The 26,692-nt window shown below is 43.7% G+C and overlaps 1 protein-coding gene across 2 annotated transcripts in view; it reads right to left on the bottom strand.

Moving 5' to 3' along the window:
• Positions 1 to 26,692, bottom strand: part of COL9A2 (collagen type IX alpha 2 chain) — a 130,432-nt gene that overhangs the window by 65,668 nt on the left and 38,072 nt on the right. Inside the window, exons 4-8 of one of the 2 annotated variants that reach the window (XM_070764523.1) lie at positions 26,596 to 26,658; positions 23,653 to 23,706; positions 12,647 to 12,682; positions 8,731 to 8,754; positions 2,908 to 2,961 (exon numbers count right to left, since the gene is read on the bottom strand). In XM_070764523.1, the coding sequence (XP_070620624.1) occupies positions 2,908 to 2,961; positions 8,731 to 8,754; positions 12,647 to 12,682; positions 23,653 to 23,706; positions 26,596 to 26,658 (231 nt within the window). Of the gene's footprint in view, positions 1 to 2,907; positions 2,962 to 8,693; positions 8,755 to 12,646; positions 12,683 to 23,652; positions 23,707 to 26,595; positions 26,659 to 26,692 lie in introns of those variants that run through there. The other variant, XM_070764524.1, reaches the window with a different exon arrangement.

Below are 26,692 nucleotides of genomic sequence, written 5' to 3'. Positions count from 1 at the left end.
TTTGGAACGATTTACATTCAGTTTGTATCTACTACATGCTCTTGTGTTGTTGTTTAAGGTGAAGTAGTCACTGACAGGGAGTACATTATGATGTATGGTTTTATGAACAACAGTTAAATCAGTTCGGAGACGACGTAGTTGTAAATTTTCTAGATTTAGTATTTGAAGTCTAGAGGAGTAGGGTAATTTGTTACGTGAGGAGGAGTGAAGGACACTTCTTGTGAAGTATTTCTGGACTTCTTCGATTATATTAATATCTGATATGCAGTGTGGATTCCACACAGGTGAGCTATATTCTAGAATAGGTCTGACAAATGTTTTGTAAGCTCTGGTTAATAAATCAGTGTTTCTAGAGAAGAAGCTACGTAAGATTGGGTTTACAATTCTTAATGCTTTTTTGGCAATGCTGTTACAGTGGGCTCTAGCACTTAAGTCATTAGAAATGAGTACTCCAAGGTTTTTGACTGAGTGCGGGTCCTCTGTTAGTTTTACCAAGTACCGTATGTATTTAGTATTCAGATTCTTTTTACCAATGTGTAGGACGGAGCATTTGTTGGTAGAGATTTGAAGTTGCCAGTTGGTAGACCATTCAGCTACATGGTCAAGGTCCTTTTGAAGGGTAGAAGTATTGTCAGTGGTATTAAATAGTTTAACATCATCAGCAAAGAGAACACAATTGCTTGTCATATTGTCAATTTTTCCAACAAGACTTCCATTGTGAACATCCACAGTCTTTAAGATTGGGCAATCAGGAGTAATATCCACAATTCTTAGAATCATCATTTTTCAAGGTTGAAGATTAAGAGTTGAAGTCCACCGATTCTCAAGTTGCCAAGGTTAAGACATACTACTTAGGATGGCTCTCCATCTGAGCTACAGTATGAAAGCCAGTGAAGCAGATAGCCAAGGAAGCAACCCGGAGTGCAGAGAATGAAGAGATAAGGAAAGAAAAATGGAATTATTAGGCAATTTGGAGTGGGAGAAGAATGGTTTCTGGAGTCAGTCTTCTATTCTACTTTATTTTTGCTTCCTTCTGCCCAAAAAGGAGCAAAACTTTGCTGAATTATTGGTTTATTTTAAAATATAGCAGAATAACCTGTGCAATATTTATTCTTAGAACACTGATACAAGGATGTAAATTATGCAGGATGCAGAACCAACCTATTCTGAACACAAATTTTGCATTAGCTAATTTAATTTAACTCATTTAGCATGCATAGTCCTGATCCTAGAAAAAGAATGAGAGAATGATTGGGCAGCTTTCATTTTTTTAATTTCCAATTTGGATGTTTTTTCAAATCTTTCACTCTCTTTTTCCTTATTTGAGTGTTCTGCCGGCTCTCTGGTAGAAGCCTCCCGAAAATTCAATGGTACAAATATCAGATACACACACAGGTTTGAAAATTCAAAACAATGTCCTTTATCACAAAATTCAAAAGAAACAAAGCTCCCTTTTTGTATTGCAAAAAGCACTCTTCCCCAAAACAACCTTGTCGGCTGTACAAGTCCCTAAATCAGTCCTTAAGTACCCAGCTAGTAGCTTTGAAGAAATGTCACAGCCCTCCTTCTTCCCACGAAGTGAAACACACACACACTTTATTCTGCTTTGGTCTCAAAGGTGTGAAAAATCCACAAACGAAGTTCAGACACAGCGAGGCACGATCCTGAAGAACTGCGATCAGATAATCTTCCACAACGGCCAAACTAGCACGCTGCTATTTATAGCAGCAGCTCTAATTACTGGAGCCCCACCCAAACACAGGTGGCCTCTCTTATCTCCTGTAATATTTCCTCAATTAGTCTCTTCGATGCATAAGTCTGCACCTGCGTGGGTCTAACACTTCGTCATCCGAATCAACCGAAGTTAATGGTGATTGGCTTCCTGGGCTGTGTGCCAAGTCCCCCTCTTCCAAGTCACCCCCACCTTCTTTTTCGTCCAAGGAAACTGCACTCCCTGACTCTGCCAGCAACAAAACAGGCCTAGGACATGTTGACGTTTCCCCTGCCTCCACCTCCACATTAGCTGGGGCAGGAGCTGAGCCAGAGCCAACCACAACATTGAGTTAGTCTCAAAGATGCAAGTATCCTCAGCCATATGGTGGCAGTAACTATGTATAACCTAGTTTTATATATATACATGTTGTTTCCAGGTTATATTTTTGTATCATCTTATTTTTATTTATGGTATTTCCTGAACAATTTCTAAAAGTATTCTGATACATGTCTCAATGATACATATATCTTGTCTACAGATAAAAAGCAAATAAACCTACTTCCAGACCTGGGATGAAGTACATTAGCCATCATTATTGTTACCTCTGTTTAATATTATTGTTTAACCTCTGTTTAAACATGGGCAATATTGACCATGGAATAAGACATTAGGGCTGACAATTGTCTAACTTGAGACTAATTTTAAATGTCATGCCTAAAAGACTTGGGAAATTGGAAGGAGAGGTGTTCCTTGTATGTTCTCTCGTTTTGGCAAAAGTTGCTTTTCTGCCTAGAACATTCTGTCCAATAAAGAGCTTCAGAGAAGACTGAATGGTCGCCATCCATCCACTCAATATCATATCCATTCATCCCTCAATTCCTCCATCTGTACATCGTTCCATCCATCCAATGTATTCATCCATCCATATTATATCCATTCCTCCTTCTATCTCTCTATCCATTCAATATCATACCCATCCATTCATACAATATCGTATCCATCCACCCATCCCTCCAATATTGTATCTATCCATCCACCCACCCACCCATCCACCCTATATTCATCTTTCCTTTTTTCTATAAGAGCCCATTATATCATCATTCTGCAACGTGTGCCCAGAAACTGATTCCAGAACACTTGTAGACACCTCAGTAACACCAAGGAACAGGTATACATCTCAACTGAACCCTTACCTTAAGCCCCAAAGGTCCCATTTCTCCAGGAAGTCCAACTTGACCTGGGGGGCCCTGAGACATGAAAAAGCAGAGAGAGAGAGGTTTATTTTCAATAGAAAGAAGAAAATGAAGGATTCTAAAGAGGATTTATTTCACCATGCAGGCTGAGCTGGACTTCCTCCTTTGCAGAATAGATTTGCTTGGTTAAAAGATGAATGACAAATTTTGGAAGCTCTTCAAAACTAAGACTATATGGCTCTTCTTCTGGCTGATAGGAAGACTGAAAGCTGCCTTATATCATAACAGAGATTCATTTCAGTTAACCTAGTAATTCTTGAGGGCTTCAGCATGCTATTTTTCATGGTCCTACCTGGAGAAGCAGGAGTTGATGCTGCAAATTTCTACATGGTAACTAGATGATAATGCAAATCTATAGCAGCAAATTGTTTGGGCTAGGAGTACGTCAAAGTATGTAGCAAATATATCCACAAAATGGATGCCCTAGGAGAAATATGGCAAAAGCCATGTTGTGATTTAATCATGCAAACCTTGATCCTGTCCTAGTAACATTGCAGGGTGTAGACTGGATAACCACTTAACTGAGGTGGTATAAGGCTCCTGCCTTGAGCAGAAGGTTGGAATAGAATACCTCTAAGGCTCCTTCTGGCTCTATGATTCTAAGCACAGGGAGAATCAGTATAATGGTATATGTCTAAAGCAGTGTTTCCCAACCTTTTTTGAGCCGCGGCACATTATTCATGTTTTCAAAATTCTGGGGAACACTGAAGGGGGGGCGGGGGGGCTAAAGAAAAGTTTGGACAAAAAAAATATCTCTTCCTCCATTTCACTCTATTTCTCCCTCCCTCTTTCTCTCTCTTCCTTTCTTCCCTAATTTCTCTCCATCCCTCTTTCTTTCTTTCTTCCTCTCTTTTTTGCTCTCTTTCTCTCTCCCTCCTTCCCTCCCTCTATGTCTTTCCCTCTCCCTCCTTCCCCCCTTTCTTTCTCTCTCTCTCTTGCTTTCTTTCCCTCTCTTTCTCTTTCTTTCTTTCTCTCATTCTCTCTCCCCTCCTTTTTCTCTCTCTCTCTTTCTCTCTCGTTCACCACGCCAGCAACAGAGAGAAAAAGAAAGAGCCAGAGAGAGCCAGAGAGAGAGTGGAGTGCGCAGCAGCCATCAGCCTCCTCGCCCTCCCAGACGTCCCCAGCGCCCGGCCTCGCGCCGCCTCCCGTTAGCCCGACCGACTTTTCCCTGCTGCCGTTTTCTCTTCATGGCACAAAGCCACACAGTCCCGGACTCCCGGATCGCTCGCTTCTCTGGCCAGCGCGGCGCTTTCCTGGGCAGATGGCTTTGCTGACCGGAGAAGCGAGCGATCCGGGAGTCAGGGACTGTGTGGCTTTGCGCCATGAAGAGAAAACGGCAGCAGGGAAAAGTCGGCCGTTTTCTCTTCATGGCGCAAAGCCACACAGTCCCGGACTCCCGGATTGCTCGCCCCAAGGCAGGAGGCGGTGGCGGAGGAGAGTGGGCAGATCGGGCGGGCAATGGGGCAGGGCGGAGAAGCCAGGGGCGCGTTTGGCCGGAGGCACCGTGGGGAGGCAGGGGCAGGGAGGTGCGGCAGTAGGAGTAAAGGGAGCCGCGGCTGCCCCTGTCTCCCCATGGTGCCTCCGGCCAAACGCGCCCCTGGCTTCTCCACCCTGCCCCATTGCCCGCCCGATCCGCCCACTCTCCTCCGCCGCCTCTCGCCGCGGCACACCTGATGGTGTCTCACGGCACACTAGTGTGCCGCGGCACACCGGTTGGGAAACTCTGGTCTAAAGTGAACAGATTTTAAGATTGGGAAAGAAGGACACCATTGAGCGGGGGAGGGGTGTTGTTAAAAAAAGTTTAGACCAAAAAATTAGTAAATTATTTTCTCTCTCTTCCTCCCTCCCTTGCTCTCTATTTCTCTCTCTCTCTCTCTTCCTTCCTCTTTTTTGCTCTTTTTCTCCCTCCCTCCCTCCCTCTGTCTTTCTCTCTCTCTCCTTCCCTCCCTCCCTCTCTCTTTCTCTCTCCCTCTTGCTCCCTCCCTTTCTATTTCTCTTTCTTTCTTTCTTTCTTTCTTTCTTTCTTTCTTTCTGTTTCTCTCTTGCTTGCTTCCTTCTCTTTCTTTCTTTCTCTCCCTCTTTCTTTCTCTCCCTCTTTCCTCTCTTTCTCCCCCTCTCTATTTCTCTTTCTTTCTCTCTCTCTCCCTCCTTCCCTCCCTCTCTTTCTTTCTCTCCCTTCCTTCCTCTTCTTCCCTCCCTCCCCCCCCCAAACGAACCCAGCCCCCTTCCCCCAGTTCAGTAGATGCTCCAGCCCAGGATCAGTTTCACCTGGCCCACCTGGAGAGATACGGCGGGGCTTCCACTCCTCCTTTGTGCTCAGAGGCCGATGGACGGGACAGCCACAGCGAAGAAGCCACCCGGCTTCCCTGCCTCAATGGTGCCAAAGGAGGCAAAGGGGGAGGAGACGGAGGGGTGAAGTGGGTCCGAAGGCTCAGCATCTGCTTCCCTTCTCCCACGGAATCTCTACCCTGTGGACCCAGACAGCCACCTGACCTGCCCTCCAAGTTCCTCGCATCCGCTGCTCTTTCACACACCCCACCCGGCTCAAGGCTGAGATAGAAGGCCAGCTGCCGGGAGGGGGGGGATGGAAGAATGATCCCCTAGTTCCGCTGTCCTATTACTCACACATGCAACCGACCTTCCTCTTTAGAAGGGGGGTTCTGGGAAGGAAGAGCAGCCAGCAGAGGCCCGGCCAGCCCTTAAGCTCCTCCCGGGTCATGGCAAATCCTCCCACCTGCCGTTCCCTCTTCTGCAGGGGTGCAGCGCCAGGACACAATGGGGCCCGTCCGGGGGCAGGGCAGGGGAAACGGGTGAGCAAAGTCAAGCTGGATTGGGGCGGGGAGGGCGAGGCTGCCAAAGCATCCTTAAGCACCACCGAAAGGCTCCTCTGGCAGCCCAGAAAAGCCCAAGATGCCCAGGATTAAAGGGGGAATGGCAGGAAACTGGCTGGGCTTTCGTGTTGTTTTCAAATTTCCTGGGAAATTTTTCTGGGCTCGGGTTCTTAAGTAAAAAATGGTTCTTAAGAAGAGGCAAAAAAATCTTGAACACCCGGTTCTTATCTAGAAAAGTTCTTAAGTAGAGGCGTTCTTAGGTAGAGGTATCGCTGTATCTGTTTTCTGATGGTCTTAGACGACCCCTTTGAAAAGGGGTCATGACCCACAGGTTTAGAACCACTGCTCTAGTTGTTAGTTGTGTCTTGGTTGGATCAGTGATCAGTATATATGTCCTTTTTTGGTTGTTGTTGTGTTTTATTTCTGTTATTTGTAATGTTTTTAAATGTAAATAAATTTACCGTATATACTCGAGTATAAGCCGACCCGAGTATAAGCCGAGGCACCAGTTTTTGCCACAAAAACTGGGAAAACTTATTGACCCGAGTATAAGCCGAGATTAGAAAATGCAGTGGCTACTGGTAACTTATAAAAATGGAAACCAATAAAATTATATTAATTGAGACATCAGTAGATTAAATGTTTTAGAATATTTATTTTAAAGAAAACCAGTAAATTACTCTGTAAATTTAAAAGAGGGTAAACAAAAGCAATGTGGTAATAACAATAAATTAAAAAGTAAAAAAAGTAGCTCAATCAGCAACCAAGCTAAAACCTATTTCTAAACCTAACCCAGGGGTCTTTAAACTTGACAGTTTTAAGACTAGTGGACTTCAACTCCCAGAATTCCTGCACCAGCCATGCTACTTCAGGAGTAGGAGTTGAAGTCCACAAGCCTTAATCTTTCCAGGTTTGAAGACTCTTGCATTTCTAACCCTAACCCAGGGCTCTTTAAACTTGAGTTTTTAGAAGCCTGGAGAGAGTTCATGCCATTCCTCCCCCCCCCCCCCCCTTAGCTTGCTGGCTGGCTCGTTGGCTGGATCTCCCACCCCTGATCCTCCCTCCTCCTCGTCTCCCTTTATTACCCCATGTATTGTGCAGGGAAGCAGATTTGCTAAAGAGATCCACTTGGGACGGCAGCAGGGAAAGGAGGAGGAGGAGATCCAGAATAGCCCACAGCCGCGGGGAAGGAGGAGGAAAGGAAAGAGCTGTCCTCCTCCTCCTCCCCCTGCTGCCGTACCAAGTGGATCTCTTTAACAAATCTGCTTCTCTCTCTGGCTGGAGGCTTCTAAAGCCTGGAGAGAGTTCATGCCGTCCCGGTCCCCCCCCCCCTTTAGCTTGCTGGCTCTCTCCTCCTCCGTCTCCCTTTATTGCCCCATGTGTTGTGCAGGGAAGCAGATTTGCTAAAGAGATCCACTTGGGACGGCAGCAGGGAAATGAGGAGGAGGAGAGCCAGAATAGTCCACAGCCGCGGGGGAGGAGGAGGAAAGGAAAGAGCTGTCCTCCTCCTCCTTCCCCTGCTGGCGTACCAAGTGGATCTCTGTAACAAATCTGCTTCTCCCTCCGGCTGGAGGCTTCTAAAGCCTTGAGAGAGTTCATGCTGTCCCTGTCCCCCCACTTTAGCTTGCTGGCAGGGCGCCCTCTTGTGGTGACACCGTGTATAAGCCGAGGTCGGGTTTTTCAGCCCATTTTTGGGGCTGAAAAGCTTGGCTTATACTCGTGTATATATGGTAATTAAAAACTTTTTTTAAAAAAAGAAAAATAGGGACCGCCTTTGGTGGGAAGGTAACAGCATTCCGTGCTCCTTCAGCATTGAGTCATGCTGGCCACATGACCATCTTCATCAGACAGCGTTGGCATTTCAGCTTAGAAACGGAGATGAGCATCACCCCCTGGAGTCAGGAACAAATAGCACGTATATGCAAGGGCAGTAGTTAGTTCTAAAATCCATTACCACCGGTTTGCGTGCGCATGAAACGCTTCTGCACATACACAGAAGCATCCTGGACAGGTAGGCAGAGTTTCCCGCCCCCTGCGCTACTGGTTTGAAGAACTGAGCCACATCGGGAGCAACCTACCGCTGTACAAGGGGAACCTTTACCTTTACCTTAGTCCTCAACTTATTCTTCTCTGTTCTATTCTCTATTCCAGTGATGGCGAACCTATAGCATGGGGGGATGGGGGAAGGTGTTTTTACCCTCCCCTGGCTCCAGGGTAAGCTTTTCAGGGTGAAACACAAGCCTATTGGGCCCGCCAGAAGTTGGAAAACAGGCCATTTCTGGCCTCCAGAGGGCCTCCTGGGGCTGGGGAAAGCTATTTTTGCCCTCCCCAGGAATTGAATTATGGGCATGGGCACTCACGCATGCTCTTTTGGCATTGGAGGGAAAAAAGGTTTGCCATCACTACTCTATTTTCTATTCCTTATTCTATTCTCCTTCTTATTCAATTTCTGGCTCTGAATACTGATAGTCATTGGCTTCTGGCAACAAATGGGCTCAGAATTTACATTGCTCATCAAGGCAGTGAGTCCTGTCTGAGTTTATGACCTTTTTTGCCAGTATTGTTAAGCACATCACTGCCATTGTTAAGTGAATCATGTGGTCATTAAGCAAGTCCAGCTTCCTGCACTAGTTTTGCTTGTCAGAAGCTGGCTGGGAAGATCACAAATGGTGATCTAGTGACTCTGGGATATGACAACTGTCATAAATGCATGCTAGTTGCCAACTGATCAGTTCATGTAATCAGGTGACCATGACAGTCAAGGATTGATAATAAGCCACATTTTCCAGTAATATTGAATGGTCATCAAAGATACATCAGGAGTATCCGATTATTTTGCATTTAAATGAGAACTAAGCAAATTTCTTCTTTATTGTCGTCAAGCACACTACCTACCACCAGTGTAACCCAACATGTCACAAGTCACACTTACAGGAGGTCCTGGAAATCCGGGGCCCTAAAACAGACAGATACAATAGGTTGTTATTTTTCAATGCAGGTCAACCACTGAAAAATTAAGCACTGTAGCAATGGCACCAAAATTTCCAACAGTTAGAAAACACCTTGCATTTATCTGTTTATTGATTTGATTTGATTTGATTTGACTCGGGGCAGCTAACAACAATAATGAAACAACATATAAAAAATCTAATATTTAAAATAATTAAAAGACCCTTATTTAAAAAACCGAACATACACACAAACATACCATGCATAAATTGTATAGGCCTAGGGGGAAGGGAATATCTCAATTCTCCCATGCCTGACGACAGAGGTGGGCTTTAAGAAGCTTACAAAAGGTGAGGAGAGTGGGGGCAATTCTGATCTCTAGGGGGAGTTGGTTCCAGAGGGTCGGGGCCACCACAGAGAAGGCTCTTCCCCTGGGTCTCGCCAAACGACATTGTTTAGTCGACGGGACCCGGAGAAGGCCAACTCTGTGGGACCTAACTGGTTGCTGGGATTCGTGCGGCAGAAGGCGGTCCCGGAGATATTCTGGTCCGATGCCATGAAGAGCTTTATAGGTCATTACCAACACTTTGAATTGTGACCGGAAACTGATCGACAACCAATGCAGACTGCGGAGTGTTGGTGTGACATGAGCATATCTGGGAAAGCCCATGATTGCTCTCGCAGCTGCATTCTGCATGATCTGAAGTTTCCGAACACTCTTCAAAAGTAGCCCCATGTAGACAGCATTACAGTAGTCGAACCTCGAGGTGACGAGGGCATGAGTGACTGTGAGCAATGACTCCCTGTCCAAATAGGGCCGCAACTGGTGCACCAGGCGAACCTGGGCAAACGCCCCCCTCATCACAGCTAAAAGATGTTTCTCTAATGTGAGCTGTGGATCGAGGAGGACGCCCAAGTTGCGGACCCTCACTGAGGGGGTTAGTGATCCCCCCCAGGGTAATGGACGGACAGATGGAATTGTCCTTGGGAGGCAAAACCCACAGCCACTCCGTCTTATCAGGGCTGAGTTTGAGTCTGTTGACACCCATCCAGACCCCACCAGCCTCCAGGCACCAGCACATCACTTCCACTGCTTCGCTGACTGGAAATGGGGTGGAGATGTAAAGCTGGATATCATCTGCATACTGATGATACCTAACCCCATGCCCTTGGATGATCGCACCCAGCGATTTCATGTAGATATTAAATAGCAGGGGGGAGAGGACCGATCCCTGAGGCACCCCACAAGGGAGCAACCTAGAGGTCGACCTCTGACCCCCCACTAACACCGACTGCAACCGACCGGAGGTAGGAGGAGAGCCACTGAAGGACAGTGTCTCCCACTCCCAACCCTTCCAGCCGGCGCAGAAGAATACCATGGTCGATGGTATCGAAAGCCGCTGAGAGGTCAAGAAGCACCAGGACAGAGGATAAACCCCTGTCCCGGGCCCGCCAGAGATCATCCATCAACGCGACCAAAGCAGTTTCCATGCTGTAGCCGGGCCTGAATCCTAACTGCTAAGGGCCTAGATAATCGGCTTCTTCCAAGGACCGCTGGAGCTGGAGCGCCACCACTTTCTCAACAACCTTCCGATAAAGGGAAGGTTGGAGACTGGACGATAGTTGTTGAGAATGGCTGGGTCCAGGGAAGGTTTCTTGAGGAGGGGGCACACAAGTGCCTCCTTGTAGGGATCCGGAAAGGATCCCCTCCCCAAAGAAGCGTTGACAATCTCCTGGACCCAACTCCGTGTCACCTCCCTGCTGGCCGAGACCAACCAGGAGGGACACGGATCCAGCAAACAGGTTGCGGAACTCACAGTTCCAATGACCTTGTCCACTTCATCAGGTGTCACCAGATCAAACTCTTCCCAGACAGATGGACAAGTACGGGCTCCAGTCACTCTGATATCCAATTGGAGTCGAGGTCTGCTCGGATACGAGCGATTTTATCCAGTCATGTAGGATACAAGAAAATTCAAAAATAAAATGATATATAGAAATTTATATAAATATTGAAGGTTTAATTCTGCTGGGAATCTAGAGCAAGTTACCATGTCTTTCAAGACTGAAGGATGCCAATTGAATGCAAAAAAAAATTGTTTGGACAGGGGGTTGGATTGGATGGCCTGCAAGGTCACTTCCAGCTTGAACTTGTTAAAAATTAGTTGCCTTAAGATATTTGGAGAAAATATGTGCTGACAGTTATTATTTTGTTAATTAGAAAGGGGTCCAACTAATGGGACATTCTTTAATGCTAAGGCAAGACAAATAAGAAAATGCTATGACTCCAAAATATTTTATGGGCAATAATGGGAAGGTGTTGACAAACATGTCAAGAGATGCTGTTGTGATTGATAACTATATATGATAGGAGGGGCATAGGGGGGCGTTGTGATAGAAATTATAAAATGTAATGCTTTTGAAATCTTAAGCGTGGCTTTTGGCTGAAGCCTCAAATTAAGGTCAGGCTGAATGATCCATCACACTTTGCAAACTGCTATGATTATCATTATGATTACTATTTCCAATAAATACCTTTTTTTAATCAATCCAAGTTTCTTTCATTATTTCTAACAGTCCGAATTCACTGCATTGGGGGATTATAATTTTTTCAACCATGGTGCACATTTAGAATTTGAGAACATATTAGAGAAATTCTCAGAAAACTATCATCCTGCTGGACATGACCAGTAATGAGGAGGAAAAAACCTATGGCAGGGAGAATTTATTTCCCTAGCTGCAGCTGCATTAAAAATGGATCATGTAGATATTTAAGGTCTCCAATGGAACATTCTGAGACCCAAAGGTCATGAAAAATCTGGGTCAGTTTCTAGTGCTCCATTCTGAGATCTTACTGCCAAATGAATCCAAAAATTCTAATTGTGTCCAGGTCCAGAGAAATTTGCATTCTTGCATGATCTAAGATCATAAATTTTAGGACTCTGTCCAAAACAGTTGGGTTGGTAATATATAAACTGAACTATGTCTGATTTGCTAAGATGTTGCAGACTGCCACAAGAGGAAGCTAGAGTTTATAGCTTATTTCTCTCGAATCCCACTTTGTTTCACTTTGTCTAGCTATTCAATGTTAGGTTTGCTCTGGAATGTCTCTGCAATCTCTGTTTTGTAGTCATGCACTACAGTATAGCTAAAATATGTTTAGGCTTGATATCTTTGTTTACTGATTATGACAAAGACAACCGGTAAGAAAGACTATGTACTTGTTAATATGTGGATTGTTATTCTGACTTATTATGTCTATGACTTTAGACTGTTTATCTGAATATGTTATTTTTCAAAGTAAACTTTAATTTAAGTTAGTATATCTGTGTGTGGCTGAGTACTTATTCACAACTAATCTCCATTTAAATGTTTGTAAACAAGACCTGATATGGTGGGAGGGGTGAATTCCAGGAGGGAACAGATGCAATTATAAAACATTCTTCAATTGCATTCTACCGGGGTAGAAATAAAGGAAAGGTTGCCATGCTGGCACATTCTATATGGAAAAAGTCATACACTGTGGATGGGAAGCAAGGGATAGGAACTTTCAATTGAGTGAGAAGTTCCAATTCAGCTTTCCCTGTGTGGTGCCAGAATGGCTGTGGAAATAAATTGGAACTTTGAGAAATACTTTGACTCAGAGTCTGACTTAGAGTCTGACGTAGTTCAGATGTTACCTGGAATCTTGACACAAGGATTACTCTGCTCATACATTAACAATAAACAAAGGCTTGGTTTTTGGCTTATGCTAGAGAAGCCCTGGTTAAAGTAAAAAACTCAAGCCACGTTTGGAAAACCATGATTTTCCCCTAGTTGCGTTGAAGTTATATGTCATTATTCTGTACAATGGAGGTATTTTCTCATCCAGCAATGTGCAAAGAAAAGCAGACACTTACTGGGAGCCCTGGTGGCCCAGGAAGTCCAGGCTGGCCCTGCAAGAGAAGAGGGAAATTTGATTTGGCAGGAGCCACAAAACAAGACTTTGATTCAACTTCCAATTTCAGAGGTTTCCCCAAGGACTTATTTGTCTATGGAGATTCTGTCATCCAGGTCCTCTTTTCCCCAAGAGGAAACTGGGTTTTATTGGATTTTTCTTTTCTTTTCTTTGAAAACGTGCAAATGGACATGAAGCTTTCTTGGGATTACTAAAAGGACTCTGTTATAGATGAGACAGACAAAAAACAACCACTTCATAACCACTCCAGCAGCATTGTACTGCTAACCAAAAAAACCCTTTGCCAAACCAATTCTCAAATACAGCTCGTCTGCCTGAAATCCACACTGTATATTGGACATTAATACAATTGAGAGGGTCCAGACATATTGCATGAGAAGAGTCCTCCACTCCACTCCTCACAATAGAATCCTTTATACCACCAGGCTCAAACCTTCGGGCTTGGACAACCTGGAACTACTCTACCTACAGTCTGATCTAAGCATAGTACGCAAAATTGTCTGCTCCAATGTCCTATATGTCAGTGGCTACTTCAGCTTCAATCTGAATAATATTCAGGCAAATAATAGATACAAATTCAAGATAAACTGTTCCAAACTGGATTGCAGAAAATATGACTTCAGCAACAGAGTGGTCAATGCCTGGAATGTACTCTTATTACACCCTCAAACCCAGCAGTGAATTGTTCCCGGTACAGCCCAGGATGCGCAGAAGGGTTGAACGCACAAATGCATGTGCAAAACAGTAGCAATGGGATTTATTTATTATTTATTAATCAGATTTCTATGCCGCCCTTCTCCTAGGACTCAGGGCAGCTCACAGTATACAGGTACAAAATCATGAAGGAATCCAATATTAAAATATTCTAGAAATCTCAATACTAAGACATATAAAAATATATGTAACTTAAGTTACATTCTAAAACCCCTATATATTAATAAACCAATCATCCACATTCATTGCATTCTTCACTCACAGAGCAGAGGAGATGTTAAGATTTTAGTGGGCCCAAGGCTGTCAGCAGAAATGGGTTGTCAGGGCCCTATGGAAGACTAGGAGGGTGGGGGCAATACAAATCTCTGGGGGAGTTGATTCCAGAGGGCCAGGGCAACCACAAAGAAGGCTCTTCCCCTAGGCCCCACCAGATGGCATTGCCTGGCTGATGGGACCTAGAGAAGGGACCTAACCTGCTTCTGGGATACATAAGGCAGAAGACAGTTCCATAGGTAATCTGGTCCCATGCCATGTAAGGCTTTATAGGTCAGAACCAACATTTTGAATTGCGTCTGGAGACCAATTTGCAGCCAATGCAGCTCGCGGAGTGTTTGAGAAACAGGGTATATCTTGGCATGGAGAGAGGAGAGGACTGACCCCTGAGGGACCCCACAAGGGAGGGATTTAGGAGTCGACATCTGACCTCCTGCCAACCCCAACTGTGACTGACCAGAGAGGTAGGAAGAGAACCACCGTAGAGCGGTGCCTCCCACCCCCAACCCCTCCAGTCAGCGCAGAAGGATACCATGATCAATGGTTTGGAAAGCTGCCGAGAGGTCAAGAAGCACTAGGATAGAGGAATAATCCCTATCCCTGGCCCGCCAGAGATCATCTGTCAGTGTGACCAAAGCAGTTTCCATGCTGTAGCCAAGCCTGAAACTGGACTGTTGAGAGTCCAGATAATTAACTTCATCCAAGGACCATTGGAGTTGGAGCACCACCACCTTCTCAACAAGCTTCCCTAAAACGGGAAGGTTGGAGATGGGACGATATTCAGAACAGCCAGGTCCAGGGAAGGCTTTTGAGGAAGGGACACACAAGTGCATCCTTTAAGACCACCTAATCATTTCTGCCTCCCTGCAGGGAAGGATTGGAGCCTTAAAATCAAGCCATACCATAAAATGATCCAACCTTGACAAAGGCAAGGTATCTAGGCCGCTTAAATTCAGATCATTGCTCAACTGCTCTGAGTGGAATACTGTGTTGGGAGTGTGTCCCTCTTTGTGAGTTGAACCCTGAATTACTTGAGTCATGTCCATGGTTGCCATGGAAGCCATGAACTCCTGCACCACCCAGAGGATTCACTGAATGACAGTATATTTAAGTCCCCCAAGACAATGAGTCTGGGGAACTCAAATGCCAACCTGGCTACCTCCTCGAGTATTGTAGGCAGGGCTGTTGACACACAGCTGGGAGGCAAGTATGTGAGCAACAAGCCTACCTGAAGTCCTAGGTTCAACTTCACAAAGATCAACTCACAACCCGCTATCTCAGGAGCAGAGAGCCCGTGTAGGTTGAAGGTCTCCTTGGCTATGATAGCCATTCCTCCCCGTTCCCTGGAGTCATGGTTGGTGCCACGCCTGAAATCCGGCTGGGCATATTTCAGAGAGAGGAACTCCTCCCTTTGGGCCTAGCCAGGTGTCAGTCACACATGCCAGATTGGCCTCCTCATCCAGGAGCAAATCCTGGATGAGGGGAGCTTTATTTACAACTGACCTGGCATTAAGTAGCATCAGTCTGAGTCCAGGGTCTGGATTTCACCTATCACAAGCACCACAGATTGAGCTCAGGGGGGCCAGAATGAGGGATCGCTTTCAAGTATAAAGCCCTTGTTCCCCATGAGCGGCCTACTCCCAGCTCTGACCATATCTGCCTCTCCCCATAACAACTGATATATTCTGGCCCTCTACTATCCCAGAGACCACCACCACCCCACTCCTCCAGTCTCTCCATCTCTCTGTAGGCCAGTCCTTCCATTCACACTCTCTATCCAGTCCATACATACTCCAAACCCCTCAGTCATACAAAACCACAAACACCCTCCACCTAATTTAAAATACCCACCCCAGTGAATATCAAAACCCCTAAAGATAAAACAATTAGTTAAAAATTTAATACAGTAGTTTATATATATTGTTGTATATACATTCCAAATATTTGTCTATAGGTAATTATTTTGTATTCAATATTCTTATTTGGATAATCTTATATCTATACTATTTATTAGTTCAGGGGTGACATGGAAAGGAAAGGTAGTTGGAAGTGGGATAGAAAAAAAAAGAAAGAGAAAAAAAGAAAAGAAAGAAAGAGAGAGGGGAGGTAGTACCTGCAAACTAGCAGGAACATGCATTGTGACGACTTAGTTTAATTATGTTTGTTATTTTTATAAGTGAGAGGTATTTGTGGGTTATGATATTAGTAAGTTATTAGTAGTTATCAAGTGGATTGAACTCAGAGAGGGATTGTACTGATTTTGGTCCGAATTTCTATTATGTATATCTTTATTTTGATTTATATTAAGAGATTTTGATTGATTTTTGTTTTATTGTTTTCTCTTTTTGTATTCCCATCCCCCTTCCCATTTTTAATAAACTAATAAAGTATATTTAAATTTTTTTTTTTTAAAGTTCATGCCAAAGGTATAAAATAATATCTCCCCAACCGGGGAGCATCCACACTCCTGCACACAGACAAGGAGGGCAATAATGATCTAACTAAAATATTTTACTATAATTAGTCCTGCTTAATGGAGAATGTCTTTCCTGAGTAGGTGGCAGTGATGGGCTCCTACGGGAACGGTCAGGAACGCAGTAGCAAAATTTGGAGTTCCACCCAAGAGCACCCAATTTGTACTGAAAGATGTTGAAACAAAATGCATAAGCCACGCCCACAGTGTGGTAGTAAAAATTTTGGTAGCCCATCACTGGTAGGCGGAGAGTATATTGGGTCTGATCTGGTCCACATAACCTTCGCTGTTGTTTCTCCAACACAATTTAAATTTGCTGTAGCAGCAAAAATCAGCAGTCTAGCCAGGAAGATTGCTGCCATCTTGCTGACACTCCACAGCGATCCTAGTTTGCAGGTGTTCAGAGATAGTCTATTGCTGTGCTCCCATTTCAGTTGCAGGCTGAATCCTTCTTCTCCCTAAGAACTTAATCCCTTCTTTCCATGTTGTCCCTATCAGCAGCTCTTACCTGCCAGTTTGGCCACGTACTCTCTGCTGTTGCAATTTCAATCTCACCATTCCCTCCAGTTAGTGCTGCCTCCGTCAGCCACTCCCATTCACCAACTCAGCTGCGCTAATTTCCTCTTTTGGCAAGGTTTTTTCAGCAGAGTTCTCCAACTTCGTTTCTCTTGTTCATCCGTCACCCCACTATCATCATCAGCCACTCTTACCCACTGGTAACTAACAACAGTGTAGCTCAGCTAGAAGTGAAACCATCCTCATCGATGCTGCTACTTGCCACTGTTGACCACTCCCACTTGTCTGGGTGACAGCAGTGCTTCACCTTCTTCCAGCTCCTAAATGCTTGGTCCAGCAACACACACAGTCCCTTCGCTATTGTCCCCTTACCGTTGCTGGTCACTGGCCACTCTCACCTGCCAGTGACCCAAACTGGGTATCAGCAATGTGATTATTTATTTTATTTTGTTTTATTTATTTATTTTGTCCAATATATAATACACATTGAAGAGAATAGATCTGTAGTAATATAAATAAAGAAAAGGATAGAAGAAAAGATATAAAAGTATAGGAGAACATATATGAAAGGAAGAAAAGATAAATGAGATAAGGAAAGACAATTGGACAGGGGACGGAAGGCATACTGGTGCACTTATGCACGCCCCTTACTGACCTCTTAGGAACCTGGAGAGGTCTAACCTGGATAGTCTAAGGGAAAAATGTTGGGGGTGAGGGGTTGACACTAATGAGTCAGGTAATGAGTTCCACACTTCGACAACTCAGTTGCTGAAGTCATATTTTTTACAGTCAAGTTTGGAGCGGTTAATTTTAAGTTTGAATCTGTTGCGTGTTCTTGTGTTGTTGCGATTGAAGCTGAAGTAGTCATTGACAGGTAGAACATTGCAGCATATGATCTTGTGGGCAATACTTAGATCGTGTTTTAGGCGTCATAGTTCTAAGATTTCTAGACCTAGGATTGATAGCCTGCTTTCATAGGGTATTCTGTATCGAGTGGAGGAGTGAAGGGCTCTTCTGGTGAAGTATCTTTGGACATTTTCAAAGGTGTTTATGTCCGAGATGTGGTATGGGTTCCAGACAGATGAACTGTATTCAAGGACGGGTCTGACAAAAGTTTTGTAGGCTCTGGTGAGTAGTGTGAGATTGTCGGAGCAAAAGCTGTGTAGGATCAGGTTAACAACTCTAGAAGCCTTTTTGGCGATATTGCTGCAGTGGACTTTGGCACTTAGATCATTTGATATTAGTATTCCAAGGTCTTTTACTGAGTGAGGGTTGGCTGTGAGATTTTGTTTATTTAGTTTATATGTGAGGTTCGGATTCTTTTTGCCGATGTGGAGGGTAGAACATTTGCTGGTTGATATTTGAAGTTGCCAGGTGTTAGGTCAATCTGAGACAAAGTCAAGGTCTCTTTGGAGAGTGGATGTGTTGTCCGTGGTGTTGAAAAGTTTTACATCGTTGGCGAAAAGAACACAGTTGCTTGTGATATGATCGCAGAGGTCGTTGATGTAGAGAATGAATAGAGTAGGTCCTATTACGCTGCCTTGGGGAACGCCACTTTTAACCAGTACAGGGGTGGAAATAGCACTTCCAATTTTGACAACTTGTTGCCTGTTTGACAGGAATGCAGTAATCCAGCTGTGGAGGAATCCTGAGATGCCATAGGATTTGAGTTTTAGGAGTAGTTTGTCATGGACCACTGAATCGAAGGCTTTGCAAAAGTCAATATAAATTGCATCAATGGATTTTCCTTGATCTAGGTGGGTAGTCCATATGTTTTTGCAGTGAAGTAATTGAAGGTTGCAGGATTATTTCTTTCTGAATCCAAATTGTTTGTTAGAGAGTAGGTTATTAGATTCTAAGTAAAGGGTGATTGATTGATTGATTTATAATTGATTCCATGACTTTACATGAGATGCAGCATAGCGAAATTGGTCTGTAGTTGTCAACGAGAGAAGGGTCTCCTTTTTTGAAGATGGGGATGACTACTGCTTTTGACTATAGCTTGGGGAGTGTGCTGCTCCTGAAGGAATTTTGAAAGATGATGCTTAGTGGTTCGGCTATAGCAGAAGAAAGTTTTTTTAGGAAGTATGTGTAAACACCATCTGGTCCGACTGATAGAGAAGGTTTGAGGTCTCGGATTGCTTTTTCAACTTGGTCTATAGTGAAGTCTACTTGGGTTAGGTCCTTGAGAGAGTTTGAAGTGCGATTTGTGAAGATGGGGGATGAGCCATTACTGTTAACGAAGACAGAGCCAAAGAAAGAGTTGAAGAGGTTAGCTTTGGATGGATCATCATGGTATGCTTTGTTGTTGAGTCCAACAAGAGGTGGAATAAGTCTAGAGTCTTTGAGTTTGTTGTTGACAAAGTTGTAGAAGGCTCGGTTAGATTTGGTGCGAAGGAGATTTTCCTCTTGTTTGCTGTGGTAGTTGCGACATTCTGCTTTTATTTGTTGGCAAATGCTTTTGTAGCGTCTTTTGAAGTTGGTTACTTGGCCTTTTTTATTTTTACGCCAGAGAGATCTTTTTTTGGTTTGTAGTTTCCTTATCGAGACAGGTAAGTTATTTTTTGTTTTACTTCTGGTTGAAGTTAGTGGTACATGTAGTCTGATAAGTCTTTTAACTTGTAGTAAGAATGTGTTGTAGAAATCATCAATAGTGTTGCAGTTAGAAAATATAGTTTGCCAGTTGAGAATTGAGAGATTGGCATATATGAGTTCCTAGTTGGCTTTCCTAAAATTGTACTTAGGTGACACATTATATAGGTGAAAGTTATCTTGGTGTAGATTGAGTTTGAAGTTAATAATACTATGATCACTGTTGGAAAAAGGTTCTTTTACATGCAGACCATAGATTGCGCTTTTGCTATTAGAGAATATGAGGTCAAGACAGTTGTTAAGTCTAGTATTGTTTAATACTAATTGGTCAAGTCCCAAGCTGGTGACGGCATTGTATAAGGTAGTGTGGATTGGTTCTGTGCTGCATTCATTTAAGGTCCAGTTAATGTGAGGTAGGTTGAGGTCACCAAAAAAGATAATGGGGTAAGGGCAAGAGGTTGCCCATGTTAGCAGTGAGGTTAATTTGGTTGCATGAGTGATGTCGGAGTCAGGAGCTCTGTAGCATAGTAGGAAGTGAAGTGTGGTATTGAGGGAAAGATCACATATAATGGTTTCTGGGAGGATAAAATCATATGCAACTCATAGTTCCCTCTAAGCTGAGCAGTGAGCAATCGCTCACTTAAAAATCATCATCAACTCAGAGTTTTCCAAACCTGCCCAGAAGCCGAGAGGGAAAGAGTGAGAGGGAAGGAGAGAGAGAGGAAGAGAGAGAAACAGATAGAAAAAAGAGAGGAAGGAAAAGAGAAAGAAAAAGAATGGGAGTAAGGAAGAGAGAAAGAAAATCAAAATCTAGTTTGAAACTAGCTCAACTATTTAAGTGGCATTTTGATATTGATAGAGTTGCCCTATTATGAGCTCACTGTTATAGACACACAGTACAGTATTTTATTTTGAAATTCTCTGAGGCAAAACAGGGTGGGTTTTTTATTTGTTTGTTTGTTTGTTTGTTTGTTTGTTTATTTATTTATTTATTTATTACTTCTGTGCCGCCCAGTCCCAAAGGGACTGCCGCTCAGACACTATACTTTTCCGCCCACCCCCCAAAAAACTTAGAGGGAACACTGATGCAACTTGGATGTTTTTTAGATTGAGTGATTTTTTTATAGAATATAGCTACACCACCTCCTCTGTGGGATTCACGGTCAGATCGAAGGACAAGGTAGTTACTTGATGTGATGATGGAGTCAGAATAGGATGTATTTAGCCATGTTTCATAGACAAAGATCAAATCCAATAAGTTGGTGTCAAGAAGGAGGAGGAATTCAGACAACTTGTTAATTATGCTTCTTGCATTGATTAGTTTACATTTGATATTGAGTTTGGGTTCTGGGTTGTAGTTGGGCTGAGTTGAGTTGAATTTAAATTGAAATGTATTGAAGTTGGATTGAACTGAGGAAGTAAGGGGCGCGCTTTCCTATTTTTGGTTGGAAGTACTAGGGATGACAATTTGTTGATGAGGGGTGGTGGGTTGGGAAGTGTGGGATGGTTGAGGAGGGATGGGATTTTTGAAGGGAGGGTTATAGGTCTTGGTTCTGATGCATTCAGTGCGGTAGTCTATGTATAGGTTAGGTGGTGTCAGTAATGCAGCGCGATTGTGTGGCTCCGTTCTCTAGTCTTTGCAACCCTTTCTAACCCTCCATAGTTGCATAGACTAGAAACCAAGACTTATGAAGAGAGATTGCTGGAACTGGGCATGGATAGCCTAGAGAAAAGAAGGGCCAGACGAGGACATGATAGCAGTCTACAGGTACTTGAGGTGTTGCCACAGAGAGGAGGAGGTCACGCTGTTTTCCAGGGCACCAGAGGGCCAGAAGAGGAACAACAGTTGGAAGCTGACCAAGGAGAGATTCAACCTAGAAATAAGGAAGAACTTCCTGATGGTAAGAGCGATCAACCAGTGGAATGGATTGCCAGCAGAGGTTGTAAACTCCCCAACTTTGGACATTTTCAAGAGGAGATTGGACTGTCATTTGGCTGGGGTGCTGTAGGATTTCCTGCTTAAGCAGGGGGTTGGACTTGATGACCTGCAAGGTCCCTTTCAACTCTAATAAATATATAAATAGCTCTCCACAACTCAGCTCCTCTATCCTTCGCTTGAGGCTGGGTTCCTCTCCCAGTCAGTCAGTCAGTCAGTTAGTCAGTCAGTCAGTCAGTTCTCCTCGCTGTTAAACTTGTTTAAATGCTGTTAAGCTCCTCACTCTTAAGTTTCTCTGTTAAATTCCATTATCTGCAGCCGCCATCTTCCGTGTCGCCAGCATGGGAATTCTCACTCCCACAGCAGTCCAAACATTTGCCCGGGAAGCTACAGCTCACTCAATTCCCCAATTCGGGTCTCGAAAGGACAAGGGACCCCCTCCCCCCAGTATAGTCGGAACAATAAATGGCTTGGTAGGTCTCACTTTGTGGTTACAAAGATGTTGTCTTCAGCAGTGCTCGCTCCTCATCGCCTCCCTCGACCATTGTCGGAACCGGATATATATATATATTTAGAATCACTACTTTAACATTAACCCCATAGCTTTAACCTTAAACTAACTAGTGTGGACTTCACCCCATTCCCAAGAGGTTTGTAAGGGGACATGCATAACTGCACCAGGGTGTCTATCGTCCCTGTCCTATTGTCCCCATTTATTTGTATTCATTTACTGTCTTCAGGTCCATGTTTATACCTGTTATTTATTTATTTTATTTATTTATTTTGTCCAATACATAATACACATTGAAGAGAATAGATATGTAATAATATAAATAAAGAAAAGAATAGAAAAAAAGATATAAAAGTATAGAAGAACATATTTGAAAGGAAGAAAAGATAAATGAGATAATGAGAGACAATTGGACAGGGGACGGAAGGCACACTGGTGCACTTATGCACGCCCCTTACTGACCTCTAAGGAACCTGGAGAGGTCAATCGTGGATAGTCTAAGGGAAAAATGTTGGGGGTGAGGGGTTGACACTAATGAGTCAGGTAATGAGTTCCACGCTTCAACAACTCGGTTGCTGAAGTCATATTTTTTACAGTCAAGTTTGGAGCGGTTAATATTAAGTTTGAATTTGTTGCGTGCTCTTGTGTTGTTGCGGTTGAAGCTGAAGTAGTCATTGACAGTTAGAACGTTGCAGCATATGATTTTGTGGGCAATACTTAGATCATGTTTTAAGCGACGTAGTTCTAAGCTTTCTAGCCCTGGGATTGATAGTCTGCTTTTGTAGGGTATTCTGTTTCGAGTGGAGGAGTTTATTGTTTATTCAGTTTATATATGAGGTTTGGATTCTTTTTGCCAATGTGGAGGGTAGAACATTTGCTGGTTGATATTTGATAACAAGTTGTTATCTTGCATATGTTGGAAAACTAAATGAATGAATGAATGAATGGCACAACATAGGAGAACAAACTCACTAGGACAAGAGGCAACAGTCCATCTGCATTTAAAAGACAAAGCCCACTCTTTTGAAAACAGCAAAGTCCACATTTTGGACAGCGAAGACCACTGGTTTGAAAGAGGGGTCAAAGAGGCTATCTATGTCAAAATGGAACAACCCTCTTTCAACAGAGATGAAGGGATACAATATCATCAATCTCCAATCTACCTCACAGTCCTTTTAGCAATTCCAAGAAGGTTCCCCACCCATTTGCACTACTCTGGTGACCCTGAGGACAAAGAGAAACTTCCAAGTGGCCTCAACAATTCCCTAAAAGGAATGCAAATGAGCAGCTGTCTGCAAGGAATATACTGTAAATCCTTCCTCCCTTGTTTCTTGAACAGATGCAGGCTCCTGCTTCAAGGTCCCAAACCTGATCTGCCACCACCCAAGAGGCCTGGATTCATTTATTTTGCATCTTGCCATCATCAGCAAAGGATAAGAAAATACAATCTGTCCCAGGTAATAGTGAAGACCTAACCCTTCCTCTATGCCTAACAAGACACAGGGACCTTCCCCATTCATCCTTCAGCAGTAGTAATAACAGTCATGGTGTGTTAGAAAGTAGGAACAGAAGCTGAAGTAAATCATGGATCCTGGGATACCAAACTGTGCCCCCCCCCCCAATGTGAAATCACAGCTGGTTGAAGGTATCTGGAGCTGCAGACCCAACACATGGGAAATAACAAGCTGAGGAAGGATGCTTTGGTGACTTCAACACATTACTTCAGCAGGTGGTTGCTCCCAGTTTGGCCCGCTTCTGCAAACTGGTAGCTCCACCCACCCACCTCAGATGCTCCACCCACCTGCCCGGGATGCTTCCACGCATGTGCAGAAGCTTCTGTACAAGAACGGATTTTAGCAACGGATTTTAGAACCCAGTGCTGCATTACATGCATCAAAATCCCTCCCCCAGGGAGAAAAAACAGTTACCTACTTTGGGACCTTGTCTTCCAACACGGCCTGGCTCTCCTTTAGCTCCTGTAAGGCCCTGCCAAAAAAAGAAGAAATAAAGAAAGGATAAAAAGGAGAACTATAGGGATCAGTCTGAGGGTATCAACTGGTATTTGTAGAGAGAAGGTTGGCTGAAGCCCTGAAGATAAGCCAGAATTTATTTATTTATTTATTTATTCATTCATTCATTCATTCATTCATTTTTTTAGATTTATATACTGCCCAATCCTGTAGAAATCAGGGCAGCTTCCAATAAGAATAAAAACAATATAAATAATTAAAATACAGCAATTAAAAATACTATAAAACCCTTAAATATACTACTACAATCATACTATCAAACATCCCAATTGAGTCATACCAGGCTGGAATAAGATTTCAAATCTCACAGCCCCCAGGCCTCCCGGCAGAGCCAAGTCTTCAGAGCCTTTCAGGAAGCCAGTAGGGTGGGAGAGGTACGGATCTTGGGGGGTAGTTGATTTCAAAGAGCTGGGACCACCTGCAGGCCGACAAACTGACACTGCTTAGTCGACGGGACCCAGAACTCTGTGGGCTCTAATCGGTCGCTGGCAGGTATGCGGGAAGTCTTGGCACAGAACTTTTTACGTGAGCGCAATTACATTTTCCCGCCTGCTGCGGTCTAGCTCCTGCCTGCTCCGCCCCTGCTCAGCAGGGCAGCAGCGGCACTTTCAAAGTGCAGGACAGCCAGTCATGCTCCTCCTCCCCACTCCACCCCGCCGAGGGAACAGTCTCGCCAGCGGCCAAGAAACCGCTCGCCGTGAAAGATGGGATGGGATGGGACCGGGAGAAAGTGCTGCACCATCTCCTGAGCCGCCCGACTTGGACGCCAGAGAGAACAACCGGTGGACAAGCGCAGCCAGGAACCAGTGGGAGGTGAGAAGCTGAGTTCCCCCGTGTTGTTTGCAGGGGAATAAGGGAAAATCCAGGGCGGGAGAGAGGAAATCCCAGGGGGGAGGAGGAGGAGTGTGGCGGAGTGCCTGCATCTCTCTGAAAGGCAGGCGGCAGATCTCGAGCCCGCCAGTTTCTCTTTGGGCAGGCTTCTTTTAAACTGTTAATGGCAGAGGGCAGGGAGTCGCTTCCCTCAGAAGGGAGGGGGTGTCTCTGCATGCAGATGATGGGTGCCACGCCAATTGCTGAGGGAGAAGGTGGCGGTTCGGTCTCTTCCCTTTTTTCTCTCCTGCAGCGGTGGACTATGGAAGCAGGAGGGAGCCAGATTGAAGGCCTCGTCCCGCTCTTCGTAGGGGAGGTGGGCAGCAACTCAGGTGTCTTCTCTAAGAGGGGCATTGGTCCCTGAATGTAGCCTGTGCCGGTGGGCAGCAAGGGACGGGGGAAGCTCTGAGAAAGGAAAGCAAGCTTGAACAAGGGACTGACTTCTCAGTAAAGTTTAACAATTATGTTCCCATAAATGTTAGATATTGTTCTCCTAAACACTGCACAGAATGTATAAGGGGAGATAGCAATTCTTTCAATATTTATGGGTTTTGGAAAACAAAGCTAGCAATTGTTTTCTTCTCTTTAAAGTAAGAAGTTCAACATTGGTTTGGAAGTGGCATGTAGGAATTTTTTTAAAGATTTTTTTCAGACATGATAATCAAATTTGGAATTGTGGGCATTGCTATGCTTACAAATCAATTTTCAGCTTCTTTTTTTAGTAGTGAGAAGAAGTGTATGAGCTGCCAACTAAATCATTTAAACTATGATAACAAATATTACTGTGCATTGCTTCTGTCGAAAATGTTTGTTTCATGTATCTCCACTAGCATACCGGTAATTCCATAATCTTTTGAGTGACTTTTTAATAGTGAAATTTACTATTCCAAATCATTTTTTACATTTTTGGTTTTGGAAACATTTTTAGGTATTTTCAAAAAGCTTCTTAACCAATCCTAATTATCAATTCATTGACAGTGCTGATAAAGGTTTGTGGCATTTCTACTTCTGTGACTCAGGGGTGGGTTTTTTTGCAATTATCAGACATTGATCAGAACAAGAAATAAAATTCAGATGTCAACAAAAGTAAGCAAGTTTATTCATCCCATCAAAACATAGTCATAAATATCATATTTAAAATAAAATAAATATTTGAAAATTAAATTATACAATTATGTAATTGTTTTATTTAACAAATAACATGAAATTTAAAAGTATTTCTTTGCTAGCCCTTATGCCAGTGAAAACATTAATTTATTCATAAAGTGGTTTGCATAAATTGGTTTATCTTTTTAGAAATCTGTTTCAGAATTTGAGAACCTCTATGGTTAGATTCATTAACTATTGACAAAATACATAGCACTGCTCAGACATGAATATTTATTTATTTATTTGCTTGCTTGCTTGCTTGCTTGCTTGCTTGCTTGCTTGCTTGCTTGCTTGCTTGCTTGCTTTCTCGCTCGCTCGCTCGCTCGCTTACTTACTTATTTGACTTCTATGCTGCCCAGACCCGAAGGGACTCCCGCTCAGACACTATACTTTTCCACCCACACTGAAAAAAAATAGAGGGAACATTGGTCCTAAGCCATATAGGGTTTTATAGGTAATAACCAACACCTTGAATTGTGACTGGAGATCAATTGGTAGCCAATGCAGCACACCGAGTATTGGAGTGATGTGATTGTACCTACGGTAGGTATACCTACAGCAGCTCTTGATGCCGCATTCTGGACTAGCTGAAGTCTCTGAACATTTTTCAAGGATAGCTTCATGTAGAGTGTATTGCAATAATCAAGGAATGATCATCAAATCACTCTAGGGTCAAATTAAGGTTTGAGAGGAAATGGAACACAATCCAAAGGAAGCAAGTTTTCATACATTTGCATACTCATATGGAGCAAAATGATATTCTAAATAAGAACACAGAGCCCTATATATATGCTGAAATACAATTTTGGGCTGAGTAACTACTCACATCTAATCCGGGTTTTCCTGGGGCTCCATCGGGTCCCAGCAGGCCTCCAGCTCCTTTGGTTCCCTATTGCAAAGAAAGGGTGGGGACATTTAAAAGA

Source organism: Erythrolamprus reginae, chromosome 11 (genome assembly GCF_031021105.1).
Source record: "Erythrolamprus reginae isolate rEryReg1 chromosome 11, rEryReg1.hap1, whole genome shotgun sequence".
NCBI lineage: Eukaryota > Metazoa > Chordata > Lepidosauria > Squamata > Dipsadidae > Erythrolamprus > Erythrolamprus reginae.
Note: the sequence above shows the minus strand (reverse complement) of the source record. Positions and strands in the feature narration are given on the sequence as shown.